Genomic DNA, 19,205 nt, shown 5'->3' with positions numbered 1-19,205 from the left:
CTCTTGCTCAGGCTGGTTTCGAACTCCTGAGCTCAAACAATCCTCCCGCCTCGGCCTCCCAGAGAGCTAGGATTACAGGCATGAGCCACCGCGCCCGGCCAGGGCTGAATTTTTTTAAATGGCATATTCAAGTAAATGATGCTATATAGTCATTAAAAAATAATGCTGAGCAAAAATATTTAATGATATATAGTGACATTCATGATGTTTTTAGATTAAAAAGTTATGAATAAATAGAGATAGCAAAATACTATTTTTATTTGGAAAAATTATGTATGTATATATTACATCCATAGGGCAAAAAGACTAGACTAAATTACATAAAATATTTACACTGATTCCTTTCTAAACAGATGAAATGTGAATGAGTTTCATGCAATTCTGTATATATTTTCTATTTCTTTGAAGTTTTCTACAAAGGATACATATCACTTTTATAACTGAGGAAAAAGTAAACTCATTGATTAAAAAAGTCATAACAATAATTTTGAAAGCAAGAGTTCAATAATAATTTCAACTCCTCACTTTGCCAGTAAGATAATTTCTATACCTGTTCCTTATTTTTATATTTGCTGAATTGCAGGCCCTTTTGCTGTTTATTTTGCATGCTACCTTTGCCCAGGCATCATACCAGGCTTACAATCCTTCCAAATGGGTGAACTTTGACTGTTTGACAAGTCAGTGTACTCAGTGACAAAGCCATTCCTGATGGGAAACATCTAACCAAGGTCAGCCTGTCCTGTAGCCTCAGAAGAGATGAGACCTGAGAAGATTTCGGAAGGGTCTAAATATCCCCCACTCTGCATCACTGCACCTGCTGGCTGCTGCCCTCCGTGGGGGGCAATGGCATAGCCAGTAATCATAGTTTAAAGTCTCACAGAGGATTTCTTGATTATAAATTGGTTTTGTGTGAGAAGCTACTCAAAATTACAAAAAAATTAAACCACATTTGATAAATATTAACACCAATGGAAGTAAGTCAGAGAAAAGCAGGTGGACTTCGGCCAACCCCTAAGACCAGGTCCTACCCCCAGAAATTGACCTGAGAAAGAAGAGGACGAAAAAAAACAAACACAAACAAACAAAAAACAACTCGGATAGGTTTCGGAGTTCTAGGATAGAGAGCACCTGGGCTGCCCTTTCCTCAGCTGACCCAGGGTAGTAGCAAGCTCCCAGGATTCCTCTGAGCTGGGGACACTGGTGAATTAGAGATGGCAAAAATGTGGGTCTAGAGGGGCCCAGTGTAGCTCCAGATCATTCCCTGTGCCACCATGAGGTACTGGAGTGGAAAAATGTTTCCATAAGCCCAGGAGAGGCATGAGAGTCAACTGAGAGACAGCTGAGTAAGTGGAGACCCTGAAACTGGAGGAAGAAAAGCTTAACTGAACCTAGAGTCACACAGAAAGACACACAGTGAACGGTGCCATGAAGGTGACTGCAGCTCAGTCCAGTAAGCTCTTCCCTCTCCCCTGCCAGGCTTCATAAATCCTCTGAAAGCTATTAACAGATACGGTGTACTGCATAAAGCCCGTTGTGGCAGAAATGCTGGAACTAAGATAATGTCCCAATTAAGATCTCGTAGTGTCAGGCTCAGTGCTGGTGAAAAGCATCCCAGCTTATGCGCCTGGTACCCCAGGGGGCCTAGAGCCTAGCGGACTCTGTGAGCGATGCAGAGAATAAATATTGTGGGGTTTATACTGTTCTACCTACACCGGCTGAATAAACCCATCTCCCCACCCAACTCTCTTTCTGTTGGGTTTGCCGTGCATACCCTTTGCAACACACACAGGGGGCCCAGATTATCTAGGTCTGCCCTTGCGTCCTGTTTTGGCCCTGTCTGCAGTTAAACTCATCCTTACCTGGAATGCCAGGAGGGCCTGGTGGCCCAGGGGGACCTTGGTAGCCTCGGAAGCCGTAGTCTCCGTGACAACACTTGCTGCAGTCTGGGGGCAGTGCGCCGGTTTGTGGAGACTTTAAAAAGATAGAAAGAGAAGCTTCAGGGAAAGGTACTTGTGAGCAATGAGGATTTTTATATTTCTTCTAGCCTTGGTCCTTAGGTAAGTATAACTCCAATCAACCCACAACAACATCGGAAAAGGTGGGATGGGGAAATGTATCCATGGTACAGGGTCAGGAAGTAACTCAGGTGAGTCAGTGATCACAGGAAGAGGCGACAAGAAAGTCAGTAGCATGGGGTGGAAGCGGGGGTGGTATTTCTGGAAAGTGCCTTCCTGCTGCTGCTGTGACAGCAGAGGAAGCAACTTCTTCAGAAGTGGCCTTGGAAGCCTGTCCTCCCTTTCCCAACTGCAAATAGCCTCGGATAGAGCTAGATTGAGTAGTTGACTCTCAAATTACAAGAACTATCTACTTCAAACATAGCTACTAAGCACTCACTACATGCTTGATGCTGGGTTAAGAGCTGGATTAAGAGTTTTGGAAACTCTGAATTGTAAACACTAGTTTTTCAAACAGCCACAACACACTTCCATTGCCTTAGGAAATTTGGAAAATAAAATATTCTTTAGTCTAATAGAGTTATTTATTTATTTAAATTGACAACTCAAACTGCATATCTTTATCATGTACGACATGTTGTTTTGAAATATGAACACATTGTAAAACAGCTAAATCAAGCTAATTAACGTATGCATTACAATTTTTTTGCAGTGAGAACACTTAAAATCTACTCTCTTAGCAATTTTCAAGAATGTGATACATTGTTATTAACTATAAGTTCAACATATTTTTATTGATTATCTACATCTCAAAACAACTTTTACTTCTTCTTTATAAATATTTAACAAGTTCTGTTTCACACATTCCACTTCAAAATGTAAGATGGTAATCCCACTTATTTGGTTAAATACAAATATATTGAACCAATATTTAATGAGAACTTAATGGGTATGAAATATGCTCAAATATGACACTGAGCTAAATGCATATTTATACAAAGATAAATTTCTAGAATTTGTGCTTTCTGTGAAGGACCCAGAGATCTAGTGGAAGTTGATTGGCAGAAGAGTTCGAGTTGCTCATGAAATTTGAACTCTCATCTAAATTCGCAACTTGCCTTTTAATTGTGTTATATAAAATACTTGTGAAAACTTTCCTAGACATCGATCACAATTCAATGGTCTTTTTAAAGTAGCATGTCATTGCTAAGGGTTTCCATCAGGGAAGGAAGGGAGGGAGGGTGGGAGGGAAAGCAATAGGGAAAGGGAGGAAGAAGAAATTTAAAATTCAAGTTTTCTCCATCACTAGAAATTCAAGCACAAAACTGGGTCAAGGCTTCACATTGTTGCACAGTTAGACCTTACTTTTACTTTTCTTAAAATAAAAAAAATGGGCTTGGACTTTGTCCTTACTCTCTCATCCCTTTTCCTAAAGTTTTCCACCAAACTATTCCAGGAAAACACCAAACATCATCTGTAGTCCAGGCATTCTCCTGCAATAGCTCAGAATTCGAGTCTTGAACAATCAGGAGCTATAATCTGGAGCTAACTGCTAGTCTTCTCTTCAGTTTACCAGGCCCAACCCTGGACAGGTAAGAGTCTGTGAAAACGTTTTGTGAAATTGGTAGAGGAAAGAAAATCAACTACAGCAATCACTCTGAGATGAGGGAATTCAGGCTACTTGGAAAGCCAAAGACACCACGGCACCACCCCACAGCCTAATCCAAAAATGCAATCTGAGAAGTAAGTATCTATATTTCCTGTTATGGTTTTGCTAATGTGAAATACAGTTTTTGAAACCCCGGAAATCCAGCGCTCTGCCAATGATGACTTTTTGAGATGAAGAAGGGAGGAGACAGAGGGAAAGTCCTGAAGTGAAACCATTTGTGTAAAACAGAATGGAAATACTGAGATGCTTAAGAATGTTGGAAAAACCATCAGACTGGAACCAGCATTCTCATCTCGGTTCTGCATGACCTCAGAGAAGTCACTGCTCCCCAGACATCATTTTTCTTGTCTACTAAATTAGAGGATTGGATGAGATGGTGTTGAGGCACAGAAGATGACTCCCCAAAATATGCTGCTTTGGCACGCTGAGTGTTTGAAAATGGAAAGGCCCCAGAAATAAGCCTCAGATCTAAGGTGAAGAGAGGACAGAAACATCCCACAGAGCAGAAGAGCAAAAGCTGGCTTGATTTTCAATGTGAATCCAAACCCTGAAAGCAGGCCCCATAATCCTTCTGAACTTTTGGGTTTTAAGCAAGAGGCATCAGAAAAGTTACCCCAGGGATAACTGGCTTATGGCCAAACTTTATTAAAAAAGAAGGAAAGAGAAAAAAAAGAAAGAAAGAAAGAAGCCTCAGATCCAAAGTCTCTCTCTGATCTTCTCATGCCTCTCTGTCTCTCTGATCCTCTGTCTGGAAGCACCGAGAGAAACTCTCTGGAATTTCCTTAATCTTACTGAGAAAGTTTCTTTCCAAAAGAGATACAATTGTCTTAAGACCCCCTCCTTAGGAATCTCATCAAATAACCAGGAAAGATCAACCACTTGGGAGTTGTCACCAAGCCCAGACAGACTTTTCATCTGTTTTCCTGATGGCAGTTCAGAGAGATGACCAGGGAGGCTTTATATGCATAATAAGACGGCCTTTGTTCACAGTGAAGTTCCACCCATCACCTTCCCCAGGGCTCAGAGGAACGTCTGCATTCCCATCTCCCTCCTCTCCTATATGAAAGGGTATATAAGCATCTGCACTCCATTAGGTTACGGTGTAATCATTGTCTTGTGACTCCCCTGTGCTATGCATGTTAAATAAATCTGCCTGCCTTTTTCTTCTGTTGATCTGCCTTTTCTCAGTTCATTTTCAGGGAAACTTCAGAGTATGTAGGGGGAAGCTTCCCCTCTTCCCTCTTACAATGGTCATGCATTTTCTTTCCAGCTCTATGATACAAACAAAAATACTAAACTCTTCTCCAAAGCCTCAAGTAATAATTTAGAAAGATTTTGTTTTCAAAGTCTAGTATCTACACACAAGAAGCTAGGTCCAGTAAATGGGGCTGCTTGGTACTAGAGCTAGCCAGGACTGGGGGTGCATGCTCAGGCTACTTGAGGGCACTTCAAGAGCATAGAGCTGCCACCAAGACAGTGAGAGACTTCTGATTACTACTATTGGGACACCCCCTGAGAACCCTCCTATGCCCTTTTATCACACCTTTCCCCCTCTCACCTGTCTTTCAAAGTTCAGTCAAATGCAGTAATGCTTGTGAGTCTTTTGCTGGACTCTCAGAACAAGTTGGACAAGATGTGCTAATTCAGACATTTTTCTTAGGTAAGGGACAGATTATATATGCGCAGTTACTATCTATGATCTTCTTAAGCTTATCAGCCCCTTTCCCAAAATCAGGTCGAATTTGTATGTGAAAGGCATGTACGTTGGCAGCGTGGGAGGAGAGGGGTATGTCTAAGACAAGCTCCATCCATTTTGTATTAATAGATGGAGGCCTAGGGCTAGTGACCTAGAACTGAGGTCTGCTACTGGTAAGTGACACCTGGGAAAGAGAGTCTATGGTTCCTTCTTTAACCCAAAGAAGACAGACAAAAAAGGAGAAAAGTAGGAGGAGAGAGGAATGGGTGTCCAGGAAGAGTAGGGGAGATTGAGAAAAGTGAATGACAAAAACGCTGCAGAGAAGAAAATGCCAGGAAAGGGAGTCCAGGTCTGCCCACCTCCAATCTCTGCCCACTCTACTCCACCACGAACCCTACAGCCAGAGCTATCTTTCTAGAACACATATCTGATTGCCTCGCTGCCCTGCTATGAACAAACAAACAAAGCTTTTGCTAGCAAAGCAAAGTCTGAGCTTCTTAACCAGCTGGCAGAATCCTTCTCAGCTTGGCACTAAAATTGTATGATGTGCCCCCCACCACACACACACACACACACACACACACACACACACACACACACAGCCAACTCCTCACAGGCTCTCTCGAGTCTCTGCTGTGACACATTTACTTTTTCTTGTAAATGTCTGCTGTGGATAGCCATTCTTTTTGTCTTATCTTTTAGGATCTAACTCAGGGACCACCACCACTCTGACATTTTTTCCTAACTATCTTTTGTGTATTGACCTTGTTCATCACATGGTACTTAATTAAACTTAGCTTAATTAGCAAAAATTTATTCCCACTAGAGCCCCACACAATGGCTTGGAGATAGGAGCGCAGGAATGGTTGTCTTTATATCATGGTCTCCATCCTACAGGGTGACACAAAGTAGAAGCCCACGGAATGCTTGGGGAAGAAATGAAGAAAAAGGAGAAATAAGATAAAAGAAGAGGGATGGGGGAAGTAGGCAAAGAAGGAAGAACTTACGAAGAACAATTTTAAACTGAATCTGTCTCCACATCCGTTGGTAGAAGAGTTGTATTGAAAACTTCTAGAATATCAGCGACTCTAAATCTCCTCAATATCTCCCATTGGGGTTTGTTTGAAAATACTTGGGAAACCCAGGATTAGAAGGGTGAAGGAGAATTGTGATTTGGATTTCAGTTGCCTGCTACAAGTTGGTTGCCAGGAAATGACAACCAATGGCAACCTATAACTAACTGCCTTCTGTTCTTCCTGGGGGCTCACACTGTCGCGGCCAGGAAGGACACCATCTGTTGAAACGGGAAGTTTAGATCAAGTCCTGGATAAAAGTGAAAATATCTTCACCATCAAGGAAAATGCAAATTAGCATTAATCATCCTTTAGCCAACAGATTGTCAGATGAATGGATGATCTCTAAAAGTGACTTTCAAAAAATAGGATATTTCAAGTTTATAATTTCTTCCATTGTTCCCTAAAGAAGCAATTTTCTCTTGACACAGCCCCACAGAATGGTTTGAGCAATTGCATTGTGTGGTCAAGTTAGAAGTCCCAGGTTAGTCCAGATCTGAGTCTGATTCTATGTATAACCAAATAATCAACCCAAACTTCTCAATCTATGGCAGGAGAGGTTTAGATTTCAACTACGTTAAATTTTTAGGACCTATTTAATGACTAAAAGTTATCAATTCTTGTAGTAAAATCTATTTATTTAAAGATCATATAATTCAAAGTAACTTTTCTTGCCCCGCTCCATGTGTTTGTTTTTAGGATACTAAATGTCTAGAAGGTAAGTCAAACCTGTATCTTTCTGTTCTTAATGTTTTAAATTAAACTGAGTTTCACCAATTTGCAATTCACTATATTGGAAGCTTAGCTCACTTCCAAGCTACCCTAAAAGAGTTAAAGAAATTTTCTTGGCCGCTGAGCTTATAACCTGAGACGTCCTCTGTGACTATCAGGCATCAAATCGAACTATAATAATTAAAACAAAGCATAGCCAAAAAAAAATCATACGATAAGGTTTGCATTTAAATACACAGTCTATTTTTGATTTATCTTTTTAAACAGGCTAAACGCAGAGGCTTAACATCCTAGAACGCTATAAATCAAATAAACAAGACTGGCCTGATATGTCACAGTGAACGCACACATCAAAGTAAAAAAAAGAACTTTGATTGCTTTTGACAGACTCAAAGGGCAGCTTCTCTCTGCTGGAAAGGATTAAGAAAGCCCAGTTCTCTCAAGAATAGCAAATGGTTATCTGTCTGTCTATCTGTGTAGATCAGCACTCCTTTCCTCACCAACAGAGCAAGAAAGAAATCAAGCCCCAGCATGGCAGGAAGCTGGCTGCCTGGGTTCCCCTTTCTGATGGGGGATGCCACAGCCACTTTTTATCCCATCGCATCATTGCTACCCCTGCTGATTTTCTAACAGAGACCGGCAGTCCCTCTTGTATCCCAGAGCAATCCGGAAAGAGACCCACAAGCAGCTTAGCAAACTTCTCCAAAGCACCGATCCTAAGCATCTCAGCCAAAGAAAGAATAGCAACAACAGCAGCCACAAAACTCATTAAGCGTTCACAGAAACCCTTAGAAGAGAATTCCGAGTACCTGGCCCCAGAATGTGGTGATCTGGGCTAGGTCATCTACCTCGGGGTGCGGTAGCTCATCTGGTCTCAGGGATTTTAGGTCTGCAGAAGTGTTATTATCCACAATCCCAGTTTTAGGATGGCTCCGCTCTCTCACTTTCTCCCTCCTGGAGCCGCTACGGCCAGTCTGCTGGTGGCTTTGCACTATTCTTGCCACCACGTTATTAGCTCTTCCGCTCACCTCCATGTATTCATCTTGACACAGGCAAAATGGGAGGAAAAACAAAGCCAGCATGTGCCAACAGACGAGCTGCCTCCCGAGCATGGTTCTCAACAGAGCCACAGAACCTCCTGGAGAAGACAGCGGGGCTCCAGGAACGTGGTCTCCTCGGGCAAATGCCAGTGCTGGAGACGAGAGCTGCAGCAGCTGGGTGGTTTTATACTTTGGTGTGTAATAAATAAGGCTGCAGCCTCGCCAGAGTGACAGCAGCCCTCCCCCTGGGCAGAACAGCCCCCATTCATCACTTTCCCACACCACAGGCAGGACGGATTTGTGTGCACAGCTCCCAGTTGGCGGGGTCCGTAAATGTCACACCTTGGCACGTTTTTTGTTAAAGTGTGAAGAAAACATACACAACCAGCTGGAAACAGAGAGCATGTGTCCAGTGGTTTGCTTTCATGATTAGACATGGAAAGGCTGTGCATGCGTGGTCTAAAATGCCTTTTGGAAAAACCTACCCTCGCGCTTGCCAGGAAATTCGGGCTTAACTGCATCAGTTCCGTCTGGAATGGCAATGGGAACCCATTCAGGGCAAGCAAGAGAGCTCTTGCTCTCAGGTTGTATGGTTAGCATTTTCCCCGCTCTGGCACTTTGAAAGTAACTCATTTCCCCTTCCGGATACCAGCAGCAGAAGGCAGTTGGTTGCCTACGACACACTGAGCTGAATTCAGATGCAGAGTCTCTGAATTTAGCAAAAGTATTTCCCTGTCCTAGGCTTTATTTCCTTTGCCTCCGAGTTTTTGAAAGCCAAAGTGAAATCGAAGTTAACCAAGTCACTTGTTGTCAGATGAAGATCCAAAGCCCTGTTCTGTGTTAAGAGAAGTTTGTCTCAGGCTACGCTTTCTTCTGAGATATTCTTGAGTAAAATCAAAGCAATGGAGAGCACCCAACCAAACACACTGTCCCCAACACAGCAGTCGGGATCGAGAAAATGATCCTTTCCTCTGATTTAGTTGCCATACTTTTATTAATTTGGCCAAAAATCAAATGGACATTCCTAACTTCTTCACAATAATAAATTAAGAGAATTTATATAGTTTTGTCATTAAAAAATGCTTCTATTTACATATGATTTTCTAATATTTCTATTACTCATTCATTCACTTGAGAAAACGTTATTGGCCCTCTCTTAGAGGATTAGAGAGACCCTGGGACTTTGAGGAGATGGGTGGCAAGTGTCTGGTGGGGACGAGGGTGGCACTGTGAGGAAGCCAAGGCTTGGAGAAGCCCGCCTGCTGGCGAAGAGACAGAACAGCTGGAGAAAGGGCAGAGGACACAGAGCTGTGGACAGCTGCTCTCCTCACTCAGCTGAGGGCCTGAGAACCAAGAGACGCCTCCAGAAGTGGCCAGAACTGGCCAAAGCCACCCTGGCCACTCGCGCAACTGCCAGAACAGCCGTCTCCAGAGCCCACGTTTATACGTAGACAGGATCTGGTGCTGGAGACAGAGTGAGAGTTATTCTGTGAAATAAAAGCTCTCCAGGCCACAATATAGGGGAGCTGGGAGTCGTGCTTAGTCCAAGCAGTCAGTTCCCACCTAGTGGGGCAGAAAAAGCTAGGCCACCCCCACTCCACGAGTCTACCCTTGGGGTGTCTAAGATTTCCTGCCTTGGATTCCTTGGGTTCCGTGATGTGCACTGTTGCAAGGCAGACACCCAGGCAAGGGCAGCGCATCAGGCCGTTACCTGACATTAGCTCCTACTGAGGATGTTTTTCACAGACCTGGATCAGGAGATGGGGGAAGGATGGCGCCTGTGTTTGGAGGGCAGGCAAGTAGATGGGGCTTTGCTGTGGGAAGGAAGGCCAAGGGCAGCATCCAGTGGGGATGCTCCCTCATCAGAGAGACCCGGAGAAAATGCCACAATGCAAGCGGTGGCTTTGAAAACTAGGTCACCTAATTCACAAGATTTTTTCAGCGTTGTCTCTGGGTCTCGCCATCAGGCCTCTCCCGCAACATGGACCGTCTGGCTAAGTAACTACAAATCAGCCTCTCTGACTTTCCACCGCATTGAGACTTTCCATGAGTGTTTTCAATCCTGTCATCTATTCTAGTGGCTCTCGACCCTGGCCGCATAGGGGAAAAAACCAGGGAGCTTCTAAAAATATCAGTGCCTGGATCCCATCCCAGACCACTTGAGTCAGAGTCGCTAGTGCGGCCTGCGCACTAGTTTTTAAAAAGTTCCCCCAGACGATTCTAGTGCACACCAGGGTTAGGACTCACTGACCGGTCCTCTTCTAGACTCAAAGGAATAAGAAATAACAATGTCTGTAACTTGTTGAGCGTTTACCGTGCACCAGCCAAGTCCTCCTTTGCTTAATCTCACCGACTTCTCTCGGCAAACCTATCTATCACCCTGCCTTACAGATGAGCAAACAGATGCTTAGAGACGTAACGTGACTGGCCCAGTGTTGGACTCCGTCTCCCCTCCGTGTCCCCTCCTGCTTCCTACAGAGATGCAGGGAGAGCAATGAGAGGCGGGCCACAGAAACCTGGAGGCCAGTCTGAGAGCTGCCAGGGGACTTTTCTCAAGAGTCTGGGGTCAGAGAGTGTTCTGGGTTGGATTGTGTCTCCCCAAAAGATGTTGAAGTCCTAACATCTAGTGCCTGTGAGTATGACCTTTTTGAATATAGGGTCTGTGGAAATAAATTCAAATGAAGACTGGGCCTGAAAGAGCCCTGAGCAGACAAAGCCCGTTAGGCCCCATAAGTAACCTTAACCTTGCTTGACTTGCAAACATAAGCAAAATGTAACTTGACCTATTTTTTGTAAATGCCTATATTAAAGAAAAACAGAACTTAAACTCAACCAGTCAGATGCTCTCCAATAGGATAGACTAAATAAGATGACTGTATAACATAACCAATCACATATTTCCTTTGCTTTACTTCTTGTTTTATAAAAGGCCCCCTGGCATGTCTTGTGTTTCCTTAGTGACACTCCTGAACTTCTGGTTTCTAGCTACCTAGTATGAATTGCTGTTTGTTCAAATAAACTCTTTAAAATTTTGTTGTGCCTCAGTTTACTTTTCAACAGGTCATTCTAGATGATCAACTTAAGATGAGGTCATTAGGGTGGACCCTAACCCAATATGACTGTGTCCTTATAAAAAGTAGAAATCTGGACACAGAAACAGACATGCACACAGGGAGAACGCCACGTGGAAATGAAGGAGGGAATTAAGGTTGTCGCATTTACAAGCCAAGGAACACCAAAGACTGCCAGCAAACCACGAGGAGGTAGGTGAGAGGTGTGTAACAGATCACCTGCTCACAGCCCTCAGGAGGAAACAACCTGCTGGTACCATGATCTCATACTTCAAGCCCCCCAAACTGTAACACAATAATAAATTTCTTTAAGTCACCTCATTTGTGACACTTTACCATGGCAGTCTTAGCGAACAATACAGAGAGTGTGTATGAAAACTTAAAAAAAAAACAACTCCAGCCTCTATCATCTTGCGCATGAAGAGATGGTAATCTGAAAAGATTTAGCCAATTGCTCAAGTTCATGGATGACAAGTGGCAAACCTAGATCGAGGAAGAGTCCCCAGCCTCTCAATATAGGTCTCTTTTACTTCCCTCCAGTACTTTCCCCTTAAATGCATTTTAAAGCTTAGTTTATTATTAAACCTTACATGGGATTATCATAACTTAGGGTTATGATCCAGGATGTCCCTTGTATCTGGTTTCCAAAGATATGAATAAGAATTGGACATAATTTCTTGCCTATGGATTAAATATTAAAAATATCTAGAATCTACGCTAGGTAAACTCCCAGGAGGGCCTGGAGTCCCAGTTCTGTACAGCTATCTGGGCTATGAAAGCTCACAGAGGATGCCTGTGGACATCAGTCTCCTAAGATAGACTGGGACTGAGACTGCTACTGTATCTGGCTTGCCTTGGGCCCAACGGTCCAGCCAGGATGTGGGCACAGCCACTAACGTGAGCAGCAGAGGTGCAGATGCACATGGATATACATGTAAAAACCCAGTCCCATGACTCAGCTTTGCAAGGCAGAGGCAAATATTTGTTTAGCTTTACAAGGGAGGCTGTTATGAGATGTGTAGGTGCCCTGTGGCCTACCCCGCGGTGCTTGACTATGGCCTGGGCCAGAAGGAGATCAGTTATGGTCTGGCCAAGGGACAGTCAAGAACTGTGTTAGATTGAACGTGTCTTTATATTAGTGCCAACTTAAAGGGTAGCTAAAGAAGGCGTCTGTTTGCATGATTTTCAGAAGCAGTAGGAGTGGGACCCACCTCTCTCCTACCTCTTCCCACTGTAAGATACTCCCTGTATTCAGTGCACTGAATTCTGAGATTCTAAAATCAAGGCTTCATCCCTTTAATTTAAAAGAATTAGAGATTTATTAAAATACAAATAAAATTAAAATACTCCCTAAGTTGAGGTAGTTTAGCTGTGTTGGTTGTTCATGTCTTCTTGTTCATGTGTTCAAACCTTCTTTGAAGGTTTTTTCAGATCATTTCCAGAGAAGTTTTATTTATTTGAAGAAAAATGAAAAGAATCAGAGTGTGTTCAGAAAGAGGACATTGCCTCTAGATATTAGCCATTGCCATTCAGAGAAAAATAGGTTTGTGCTTGTCACCAATATGGAACAAAATCAGGGGAGGAACATGAAAGGGAAGTTGGTCAGCTAGTGAGAGTGTTGTCACTTTGGTGGAATTACGTGTTTAGGGTCAGACCTTCAATAAGCAAGAGCAGGAAACCCACTGCCAGCATCCCAGGAATGGATCTATCTCCATGGCTGAAATAAAGCTTTCAGAGACTGATGTACGAAAACCAGCATTCAAATGTATTCATTTTTAATGAAAAGTATAACTCTTAAGGTGATTACATGTTTACAGAACAACAAATTCTTTCAGTAGTCAAATCTATGTGAGAAGCCAAATTCTAATCAGAGACTTGTGTGATAAGCATGATATTGTCTGTATATGTGTGTGTGTGTATGTGTGTGTGTGTGAGAAAGAGAATTTGTTGGATGATATTAATGGCTGGCAAAACAGAAACCACATCAGATACTCTAACAGAGTGAATTTAATATAAGAAATCACACAACACAGAGATAGTAACAGCAGGAAGCAACCAACTCCTAAGGCTGGGGAACCAAGGAAAAAGGTTGATGTTATCTGAATTTAGAAGCCGGAAAAAGGGGCCCTACAGAGCTGTGACTCAGACTTCTGAAGAGGGGGCACTGCCCAACTAAAGCTGGCACATTTATCAGGATACGATGAGATTACTTCCGGGAATGTAGAAAGACGTTCACCTTGAACCAACTACCACTACCAGGAAAAGGGCCATTGCTCAGACGACAGTCACAAAACAGTAAGCAAAAGGGAGAGCAAGTGTCTTCTGCAACCCCCCTACCTTCTAGCACCTTCTTCTAAAATCCCTTATTCATTGACAAAGGAGAAAAGTAATTTTCAGAATCCGAGTTCCAGCATCCCAGGGCAGAATTTTGAAGGCTGGGTTGGAGCCAAGATACAACAGCGTGGTTTTGGTAACCTGATGCAACAGTCTTCTCTCTAGGAATGTTCCTGCCACAAGGAACAGATGCTCCAGCTTTTGTGGCAGCACTTGGAACACATCACCCAAGTTGGTCTGTCTGAATTCTCCTTTTATAAATTTTATTCAGATCATCTCCATTCATCCTAATAATTTATTTCTTCAGACAGAGGACAATGTAATTACTTAAACAAAAGCCATCTTATTTCCCTTGGAAATACCCAAATTGGATTTAGGGTATTCACAGATAATCTTTTGAGTCTTCCTCATGAAGGTGACCTGCTAACTACGTGTTGGACACTGGTAGCTGTAGTTGGTTCTAGGTCAGCGTCTTTCTATTCCCAGGATTAGCCTTATTGTACCCTGAGAAAGGTACCAGTTTTAGTTGGGTGGTGTACCCTCTTCAGAAGTGTGAGTCCCAGATCCGGGGCCCCTTCTTCCAGCTTTTAAATTCAGATAACATCAACCTCTTCCCTTTATTCCTCCAGCCTTGGGGCACAATGATCTTCTCCAGGGCCAGCCTGTCCAACCTCATTTCGCTCATTGAGAAACCAAGGTTGGTGTCTGTAGATGGAGTTCAAACAGGCTCGATCCAGGTCCAGAAGAAGCCTGGAATAGAAGTAGCTCTGACTCTCAGGAGCCCAGATTCCCAGTGGGGCCATGCTATACTGGTCTCCTAGTCATGTGACAAGGCAAACTGTGTTCACATAACGAAAGTGAGACAAGTGTTTTCTCAAAGGTCTTGCTGGGCTACAGCAAGACCCTGCAAGGAGCTAATTTCTCAAAATGGGAGATTGTTATCATCAGAGGTGTTGTATTAGTCAGGGTTCTCCAGTGAAACAGAACCAATAGGATGCATATACATATATATAAAGAGAGAGAGATCGATTTTAAGGAATTACCTAATGTAACTTTGAGGGCTGGCAAGTCTGAAACCCACAGGGTAGGCCAGCAGGCTGGAAATTCCAGCAAGAGTCGATGTTGTAGTCTTGAGTCCAAAAGCAGCTTGAAGGCAAAACTGTTTTCTGGCCGAGGGTCCTCAATCTTTTCTCTTAGGCCCTTCAACTGATTGGATGAGGCCCACTACATTGTGGTGGGTAATATAATGTATTCAAAGTGTACTGATTTAGATGCTAATCACAACTAAATCTTCACAAAACATCTGGACTGGCGTTTGACCAAACAAGTGGGCACCATAAGCTAGCTAAGTTTACACATAAAATTCACATTATGAAATGCAAATAAATATTCCAGGAGAGCTGGGAACATTTTTGATAACCATCAGGTATAATCCAATGATACTTGGGACCCTGGAAGATAAGTTTCTCAACATTCCAGAAAAGATGGGGTAAGCAGTTTGGAATGGGCCTGTTACTGTCACCTCATTGTCCCTCTCCCCACTCTCCCTGAGCCCAGCCTTCCTTAGAGTTTCATAGGCCTTCTCACCCTGGCTGGACAGCTACCTCCATTGCCCATCAATCCTTCTGATGGGTTCCTCTCTCCTGGTCTTGTCTCCTTGCCTAAAATGCCCCCCTATTTTAGTCTCCATGACATTTTTCCAGGCTTCTTCAGATAATTCCACAGTGGGTTCTCTTGCAATACATGTCCTAGCTGTTCATTAGCACTTGGCATCATCTCTATGGCAGACGCTGTTTGTTGGGGTCCAACAACTATGATTTCCTTTTTTCCTTATAACAGAATCTTGACTTTGTTCTTCCATCTCTCTAAGGAACTGAGTCCTAATGACAGGAAGTAAATCATAAGACTGGTCTCATCTTTTCGGCCAGTGATTATTTTAGGCACGGATACTGACATTATATGGTATGAAGGGATCTGCTGGGGAATTTGGGGGAAGGACTCCTCACTCCTAAAAAGGAACACACAAAAAGGAAATGCACCTTTTCTCTCTCTTCTTCCACTGAAAATTGTCATGTTTACATTCAAAGTGGGACCCTGAGGATGGCAGAGCAGAAGGATAGGAAGCACCTAGTCCTGAGTGGTGTCCATGAGCCACTGAATCATTCGATCTTCAAACCCCTCAACTGTCTTCTCTGTGAGATGGTACATTTCCTATCATTTGCACCTTCGAGGTGGCTCAACATTGTCTTTATTGTGCTATTACTTAATATTCTCCACATATCTGTCTTATCCTTTCAACTAGAGTAAATATCCTTGAGAGAAATAACAATACCATGGTTATTGCTGTATAGAGTCTTGTCCTGCAGTTGACACATAGTAAATACTCCACAAATGGCTGTCCTTAGTAGAATCAGTAAATGGAAAATATAAACCTAATTAACAGATTAAGTATCTGATTAAAGACTGTCTGAGCTCAACTAAAGCAAGTATAAAGGAGCGGAGCAACTTAGAGAGCTGGAAATCCTGCCCCCATTGTGTGTCCCAAGACACCTGTTGAGGAGGCAGTGTCCCTCCTCCACGTGTCCAGTTCTTCTTTCTCCAGGGAAGCCTTCCATGATGTCTCACAACAGAAACGATGCCCTGTAGTTTTACTTCATATCCTCTTCGTAGACACTTTTCAGCCTCCCTCCTTTGCAGTTAAGTTGAGGCCAGCTGACTGGATTCCGGCCAGTGCATGTGGGAGAGGCAAGCCACTTCTGAGCTTAGCCTTTGAAAACATGCAGTGAGATCATCCTCCTTTTCCTCTCCTCCCACAGCGACTTTGGAGGCCATGTGCTCCAGATGGTGGAGCTATGACGGCAGAGCCTCTGTCAGCCTGGGTGCCTGAGTGACTGGGTGGAGGAGAACCCTGTGTTGACCCTTATAAAACGTGTACTCTAAGTTAGTAATGAACTTCACTGTGTTAGGCCACTGTGCTTTCAGAATTAATTCGTTACTACAGGCAGTCTATATAGTGTCTCATCTAATATACATCCTTAACGAGATATGTCCTCTCTTACAAGTTCTCAGAGTACTAAAATGTCTTCTGTGTACTTAGTACTTTCCAAATTAAAATGTATACTTATCTCTTATATTCTTTTATTAGTGTTGTTCTCCTCACTAGATCATATGTACCATGATGAGATCTTTGGTTTTCTCACTACTGTGTGTCTAATGCCTATCATAGAACTAGGCATATGATGAATGTCAATAAATATTTGCCAATGAATGGACAGATGGATGGATGGACGCGTGCATGCATACTGACTTTAGTTGCACACCCACCTGAGTTTGAGTCCCAGCTCTTCCATTTTCTAGCTGTGTTACCTTAACCTTTCTAAGCCTCAGTTTCCTCATTACTAAAATGAGGTTCATATCTGTCTTATATTGTTGTTGTGAAGATTAAAAAAGACGATGCTACAGTAAAACACTCTCTTCCTAGCATAGTGCCTGACACCCACTAACTATCAAATATTGGCCATTATTACAGATGAGGGATAGGAAAAAGGAGTAGAGCTAAAGAAAATTAGTAGAAAGAAAACATCAAGCCTATATAATTTTTTTAAATAATTCCTGCTAGTGATTAAGCAATTAAAAATAGGATTTGAATCATTAAACTTATTAAGGGTTTCAGATCAATAAAACCACTCTCTTCCCCCTTTTTTGTTTTTTTTCAGTTGGCTAGAAGAAATTTTACCTCCATTAAATTCAGCTCCAGGTACTACAGGGTGTTAGTGTTCAGTAAACAGTGGGAGAAGCGTTTGTAATTTTAAAGATATTTCCTTAATTTCTTCTATTTCCCAAAGGCACATCTGAAAAAATAAGGATAGATTCCTATATAGAAACAGAGATAAACATCTTGGAGGAATAAAGCTCTATAAATTCATGAATAATCCATATAAAACCTGAGTCTGCCTTGAAAATTAATCATTTGATTCAGCAAATAACGGGGCAGCTCTGTCTTTCCTGCTTTCATGGTTTGCCGCAGCCCGTTCCAGGACTCCGAAAGTATTAAGGAGGAGAATGTTTCCACATGAGTAATGCTGCTCCCAGACACTCCACCCGAACCACAAAGGGAGCAGATCTGGGGCTGGCATCCCAAATGCATTTCTTTATTCTGAGCCTTAAACTAGGCAGTAAAGAAAAGGCTTTCTTGGATTTTAAGCCAGGAGTCCACCCAATCGTGTCCCATTGGTTCCTGTCTGCTCGTGTGACATGGGGCTGTCATCTTTCAGAGCCACTTGCCTCATCTGCCTGCATGCCTTCCCACAGATCCCATCAAATGCTCATGCTCCATGACTGCATTCTTGCCTGGCCCCCTGTAGGATGGACTTTGGTGCAAAATTAACCAGTTTTTATGCACCTAACTGGAATCTGTATCAGTGGGGAGGTCACCTGTTTTATGAGCAATAAAAAGCACCAAGGATTTTAAGAAAAGTAGAATCAGTTGCAGCCCATTTAATCCATTTTCCACCCTGTTATATTTAGCAAATAATGGCCCAGAAAGAAGTAACATGCCCAAGGTAATACAGCTAGTTAGTCAAAGTTCCAGAACTAAAACATTGGTCTGCTGACGGCTAGACCAGAGATCTTCATGCTTCACAAAGGGTGACATATTTCATGTACAATGAAATGCTGCTCTTCGGTACTCAGGTGCTGAAGGGAGAATAATTCATGGTTTTTGCTGACTGGATATCATTCAGGTTCCTAAGCCAGATTCAAATCCCGCCACCTCCATTAAGACTTCCCTGATGAGGCAGAGCAAGTAACAGGCCGAGTATGGGAAGACCCGGCTTTGGGTCTCAGCTCTTCTCTACTAACTAGCCATGTGGCCTTGAGCATTTTGCTTCCGCACACTGCCTCTAGAAGCAGGCCTTTCAGAGTTCCCCAGAACAGGGTCCCCAGGGAGGCCCTGGGAAACAGAATGTTCAAGAGGAGGAAAGAGAGTTGAGCTGCTTTCATCTTCTCTTCCTGGTTTGCTCCTATCCTCTGGGAAAATGGATCCGAAATAGTGCAGGCCTCTTGTGTTAATCCTCAACATGGGAAACTTTAGCTGGGAAGGGAAGGTATTTAGGACAGGACTGAAGAATGAGGAAAATCCATTTTGGTTCCTCAGTTCCCAGAAATTCAGATGTTCTACCCAGGGGTCAGCAAACTTTTCTGTATAGAGCTGTAAAGTAAATATTTTAGGTTTTGCAGGCCATACAATCTCTGTCTCAACTACTCAAATCTGTCACTGTAGCTCAAAATCTGCCACTGGCAATGCAGGAACGAATGAGCATGGCTGTGTTCCAATAAAACTTTATTTATAAAAACATATGGCAGCCCACAGGCCATAATTTGCAGACTCCTGGTCTATTCTAACCCTGATCCTTCTAGAGTCTTCTTGACTGAATTATGGACAAGATTGTCAGGGAAGTCACTGTTGCTCTGTAACTCTTAAGAAAACCTATCAGCACATGGCAAGATAGAATTAATTAAAAAGGGCAATAGTTGATTCTTCTCAACAGCTGTGGGAATCTGTTACTTTTTTTTTCATCTATTTCATATCCTTCCTATTTGTCTTCTTTTTGTTTTTGTCTGTAGCTTCTACATC

The 19,205-nt window shown here is 42.9% G+C and overlaps 1 protein-coding gene across 2 annotated transcripts in view; it reads right to left on the bottom strand.

Annotated features, from left to right (window-relative positions):
• Positions 1-8,372, bottom strand: part of C1QTNF3 (C1q and tumor necrosis factor related protein 3) — a 17,864-nt gene extending 9,492 nt beyond the window's left edge. Inside the window, exons 1-2 of one of the 2 annotated variants that reach the window (XM_012640530.1) lie at positions 7,935-8,372; positions 1,860-1,971 (exon numbers count right to left, since the gene is read on the bottom strand). In XM_012640530.1, the coding sequence (XP_012495984.1) occupies positions 1,860-1,971; positions 7,935-8,237 (415 nt within the window). In that variant the 5' untranslated portion in view covers positions 8,238-8,372. The remainder of the gene's footprint in view (positions 1-1,859; positions 1,972-7,934) is intronic. The other variant, XM_012640533.1, reaches the window with a different exon arrangement.
• Between the last annotated feature and the right edge of the window lie 10,833 nt (positions 8,373-19,205).

The sequence above is a fragment of the Propithecus coquereli genome, unplaced genomic scaffold (assembly GCF_000956105.1).
Source record: "Propithecus coquereli isolate 6110/MARCELLA unplaced genomic scaffold, Pcoq_1.0 Scaffold154, whole genome shotgun sequence".
NCBI lineage: Eukaryota > Metazoa > Chordata > Mammalia > Primates > Indriidae > Propithecus > Propithecus coquereli.
The sequence above is the reverse complement of the archived record's forward strand: the minus strand, read 5'-3'. Positions and strand labels throughout refer to the sequence as shown.